The sequence below is a fragment of the Neomonachus schauinslandi genome, chromosome 1 (genome assembly GCF_002201575.2).
Source record: "Neomonachus schauinslandi chromosome 1, ASM220157v2, whole genome shotgun sequence".
In the NCBI taxonomy this organism is placed as follows: Eukaryota; Metazoa; Chordata; class Mammalia; order Carnivora; family Phocidae; genus Neomonachus; species Neomonachus schauinslandi.
In genome coordinates, this window is record NC_058403.1 from 206,164,784 (window position 1) to 206,170,465 (window position 5,682).

The window sequence follows — 5,682 nt, forward strand, 5'->3', positions numbered from 1 at the left end:
TCTGTTCCCTGATAGTAGAGAGACGTGGACACTGGAAGTGATCACAATAAAAATGTAGCAATAAATTCCTGTGTTCATGATGCTGTTCTTAAATTCATGAAGTGAGTGTGACCAGAGAGGAAGAGTCTGATGACCCAGTCATAGAATAAATGTTGAGAAATCGAAGTCCTATGTGAATTTCTTATGAATTGAGTAGAGATCTCCAGTGCTGTCTCACCCATCCTCCTGTACACATGCATGGGATGTTTCAGGACTCAGTGGCCTTTGAGGATGTGACTGTGAACTTCACCCTGGAGGAGTGGGCTCTTCTGAATCCATCCCAGAAGAAACTCTACAGAGATGTGATGCAGGAAACCCTCAGGAACCTGGCCTCAATAGGTAAGGGTGACGACATTCTTACGAGTCTGTTAGAGAACCAGTGTGATTTGCTCATCAGGGCTGTTTCGAGAGATGAAATACGGAAAGGGAATATGTTGGTAAATAAATCAGCCATGGTGACCTCACTTCCATCATGGACCTAGAATCTAAAAAACTTTAATAATTCTTTATAATTTATGATTTTTCCTGGTCTGCATTTTAGGAGAAAAATGGGAAGACCGTAATAGTAAAAGTCTGTATGAACATCAGCAGACAGATCTAAGGTGAGTCCCACTCATATAAGAACAGTGTCCTTAAAAAAAAAAAAAAAAAAAAAAAGAACAGTGTCTCTGGGGGCACCTGGCTGCCTTAGTTGGTAGAGCATGTAACTCTTAATCTCAGGGTTGTGAGTTCAAGCCCAAAGTTGGGCGTGGAGCCTACTTAAAATTAAAAACAAACAGTTGTCCCATGAGAAAATCTTTGTCATAATGTTAAAACAAAACAAAACAAATCAGACCATTTTCAAGTTTGTTTATTTTTAGGATTTTCTTTCTTTCTTTCTTTTTTTTTTTTTTAAGATTTTATTTATTTATTTGACAGAGAGACACAGCGAGAGAGGGACCACAAGCAGGGGGAGTGGGAGAGGGAGAAGCAGGCTTCCTGCTGAGCAGGGAGTCCAATGCGGGGCTTGATCCCAGGACCCTGGGATCATGACCTGAGCTGAAGGCAGACGCTTAATGACTGAGCCACCCAGGCACTCCAGGATTTTTTTTCATCAAAAGTTTTTTCTCTAATATGACATAGATGTTCAATGTTTGAAAAATAATAACATGTTCAAAATGTATTCAGAAACCCCGTTTATGATTATCCCTTTTGATCATAGCTGTGATTGACTCCTTGCAGAATGGTTAGCACGTACTCACTTTCAAACAATCTGAAAGCACAAAAAACATACACATTTTTTGAAAACGGTAAAAATGTCATTGAAATAACTTAATAAATTTGAAATTATTAAGAAGCCATTAATAACATGCTTCTCATTTTTACAGCAGGCCTGTGGTAGAGAGTCCCTGTAAAAATAAAGAAGGTAGTCCGTGTGGAGAATCCTTCAGCCGGAATCCAAATCATAAGCAGATAAAGAAAACTCCTACTGGAATAAAATTGCGTAAATGCAGTTTTTGTGGACAAGTGTTCAGGCATCATTCATCCTTTAGCAGGCATATGATCTCTCACACTGGCCACAAACTATATGAGTATCAGGAATATGAAGAGAAGCCTTATAAATGTAAGGAATGTGGGAAGGCCTTCAAGCATCGCCAATCCATTCGAGTACACGTAAGGACTCACACTGGAGAGAAACCGTACAAGTGCAAGCACTGTGGGAAGGCCTTCAAGCATTGCCAATCCATTCGAAAGCACGAGAGGATTCACACTGGAGAGAAACCCTACGAATGCAAACAATGTGGAGAAACATTCAGATATCGCCACAACTTTCAAAAACATGAGCGAACTCACACTGGAGAGCAGCCCTATAGATGTAAGCACTGTGGCAAAGCCCTCAGTTGTCTCAGTTACTGTCGAATTCATGAAAGAACTCACACTGGAGAGAAACCGTATGAATGTAAGCAATGTGGGAAGGCCTTCAGTTATGCCAGTTACATTCGAATCCACGAGAGAACTCACACTGGGGAAAAGCCCTATGAATGCAAGAAGTGTGGGAAATCCTTCAGTTGTCCGAATTATTTTCGAAAACACGAAAAGACTCACACTGGAGAGAAACCCTACGAATGTAAGCAGTGTGGCAAAGGCTTCAGTTGTCCTAGATCCTTTCGAAGTCATGAAAAGAGACACAGGGGTGAGAAGCCCTATGAATGTAAAATTTGTGGTAAAACCTACAGTTGTCCCATCTACTTTCGAAATCACGAAAGGAGACACAGTGGGGAAAAATCCTATGAATGTAAAATATGCGGCAAGTCCTTCAGTTGTCCAAAGTATTTTCGAAAACACGAAAGAAGTCACACCGGAGATGAACCCTGCGAATGTAATGAATGTGAGAATACCTTGAGTCCTCTCACCATATTTCAAACACACATGATGAAGCACAGCGAAGGTGGACCTTATAAGTGTAAGGAGTGTGGGAAAGTCTTCGATTGTCCCAATAACTTTCGGTGTCATGAAAAGATACACAGTGGAGAAAAGCCATATGAATGTAAGGAATGTGGCAAAGCTTTCAGTTCGTCCATGTCCCTTCAAAACCACGAAAGAAGTCACAGTAGGAAAAAACCTCATGAATGTAAGGAATGTGGTAAAGCCTTCAGTTTTCCCTGTTCCCTTCAAAAACATGAAAGAAGTCACACTGGGGAGAAACCATATGAATGTAAGCAGTGTGGGAAAGCCTTCACTTATCTCAGTTCTATGCAAAAGCATGAACGAACTCATAGCGGAGAGAAACCCTATGAATGTAAGCAGTGTGGGAAAGCCTTCATTTATCTCAGTTCTATGCAAAAACATGAAAGAACTCATAGCGGAGAGAAACCCTATGAATGTGAGCAGTGTGGGAAAGCCTTCATTACTCTCTCAAATGTTCAGAGGCACATGATCAAGCACACTGGAGATGGACCTTGTAAGTGTAAGGAGTGTGGGAAAGCCTTCGATTGTCCTAGTTCATTGCGAACCCACGAACGTACTCACACTGGGGAGAAACCCTATCAGTGTAAACATTGTAGTAAAGCCTTCACTCGTTCTAGTTCTTTACGAAACCATGAAAGAACTCACAATGGAGAGTAGCCATGTGAATGTAAAGAATATGGAAAATTCTTCAGTTGTTCTAGTTCTTTCTGAATACATGAAGTAACTCACACTGGAGAGAAACCTTATCAACACAAACAATATGGTAAAGTCGTTACTCCCTGTGATGTTCATATACATGGAATTCATACCAGAGACAAACTCATTGTAGGGAAAGTCGTGCAAACTTTCATTGGGGACACAAGAGAGTGCACATGGGGAGAAACCATATAAACGTAAAGAATCAGGGAAAGCCATCCATGCATTTCCATGGGAAGCTACAGAAGAACTCACACTGAAGAGAATTCTATTGAATGTAAACATTGTAGGAAAATTCACTTGCCTCACCTTCTTACAAAACCATGTGAGAATGTATAATACCTTATAATGAAAAGTAAGGGAAGCTTTTTAATTAAAAAATATTTTCAAAATAATTTGAAAACTGCACTGGAAAGAAACAATGTAAGTAATATAGGTAAGCCTGGTGCAAGTTACTGTATAATAAATACTCCCCCAGATTCACAACATGAAGGAAACATTACTAACGTTATACATATATTGTCTTCATCAGTGGCTTATTCTTTATTTTCCAGTTTTATTGAGAAAAGCTGACCTATTACTGCATAAGCTTAAGACATGTAGCTTGATGGTTTGATTTACATATATTGTGAAAAAGTTACAGTGGCTCATTATCCAAGTGATTCTCTGTTTTGTGGATTGCTGCTTAGTTTTGCAAGTAAACCCTGAGGTGGGAAAATATTGTAGGTACTCATTAAGCAGTGGTTTCTAAGTTTAATGGATAATTTTCTCCCCTCAGTAAAATGCTAGTGTTTCAGTTTTGAAGACTGTTTCATCCACGGATGAACTGAAGTATATTTCTTAACATGCAAGTAGGTTTAATTTTTATATAATTTTTTCACTTTAAGGATAGGGCTGTTGAGCAATGACATGTTATCCTTAAAAATAAACTGCCAATTATTTTTCCAGAAAAAATGGGCTTATAGCAGAGAAGTGCAAGAAGAGTCCCGCATTATAGCAGGACGAGGAAGCCACACAATGCCATAGGCAATTCTGGAGAAAAAGGAGAGGAATGCTGTCCTATAAAAGAAAGCAGGGGACTTGGAAGGGGCTGTTATGAACAAAACATTGGTTGGAATAAACTGGGAAGTTCAAAATGTAGTGGCTTCTCATTGGCTGAGTCGTGACTGTCCTATTGGCTGGGCTGTTGCTGGGTAAGGAGGAACCCTTTCTTCCTCCTGCTGGGATAACAAAGTCACTGACGTGGTATTTCGAGGTATGTCTCTTCCTGTTGAGTGTGCAACCGAGGAGGAGTGGTAGGGCTGGGATCTTGCACTACTGAGTTCCTGATTTCATTTTCTTTCTTTCTTTCTTTCTTTTTTTAAAAGATTTTATTTATTTATTTGAGAGAGAATGAGAGACAGAGAGCACGAGAGAGAAGAAGGTCAGAGGGAGAAGCAGACCCCTTGCTGAGGAGAGAGCCCAATGCGGGACTCGATCCCGGGACTCCAGGATCATGACCTGAGCCGAAGGCAGTTGTTTAACCAACTGAGCCACCCAGGCGCCCCCTGATTCCATTTTCAACAGGTTTCCTTTTGTTAGTTTTTACATTTCTTCTTTTGCTAATCATGAATCAGGTTTTCCAGGGACATCTGGGTGGCTCAGTCGGTTAGGTGTCTGCCTTCGGCTCAAGTCACGATCCCAGGGTCCTGGGATTGAGTCCCGCATCAGGCTAACTGCTCAGCGGGGAGCCTGCTCCTCCTCCTGCCTGCCACTCACTCTGCTTGTGTGCGCTCGCTCTCTCTCTGATAAATAAAATCTTTTTTTTTTTTTTTTAAGATTTTATTTATTTGTCAGAGTGAGAGCTGAATTTGAGGGAAAACTTTCAGGCATTCCCCCTCTAAAGTCTGTATCTTCTCAAGGTCTGAAGTGGTGGAGATCATCTTGGAGTGTTGAGCCAGCATCACCTTATTGGGTACATTGTTTTGTTTTTAAAGATTTTATTTATTTGTTTGAGAGAGAGAGCCCGAGCAGGGGGAGGGGCAGAGGGAGAGGGACAAGCATACTCCCAGCTGAGCAGGGAGCCCAACATGGGGCACAGTCCCAGGACCCTGGGATAATGACCTGAGCTGAAGGCAGATGCCTAACCAACTGAGCCACCCAGGCGCCCCAGTAGTGGAGATTTTAGAAGTTCTGGTAGGACTGAGTTGTTATTTGGCCCAAACCAGAGTTCTGTTAATCAGACCAACAATTGCTAGATTTCTAATATCTTTTATTTCCTGGGGCCAATGTTTGGGTGTCTCTTTAATTTTTCTGATTATCATTTGGGAGAATATCCCTTTGGAGCATGATGGAGGTTTGGCTATTGATTTCCTTGAGTGGCTTTTTTTTTTTTTTTGGTGGAAATATCAGTGAGGTGGTTTCCTTTGGCATCCAGGGAATTGAATCTGGAATGCCTGGGAACATAATAGCCAGAGCATCTGGTTAATATGTGACATCTAATAAATTTTGAGCATACGA

At 41.0% G+C, this 5,682-nt stretch overlaps 1 protein-coding gene across 1 annotated transcript; it reads left to right on the forward strand.

Moving 5' to 3' along the window:
• Positions 1 to 233: 233 nt before the first annotated feature.
• Positions 234 to 3,378, forward strand: LOC110594021 (zinc finger protein 709-like). Its single transcript, XM_044913069.1, is given in 4 exon segments — positions 234 to 378; positions 581 to 641; positions 1,374 to 2,398; positions 2,468 to 3,378. Coding segments are annotated over 4 exon segments (2,142 nt in total).
• The last annotated feature ends 2,304 nt before the right edge of the window (positions 3,379 to 5,682 follow it).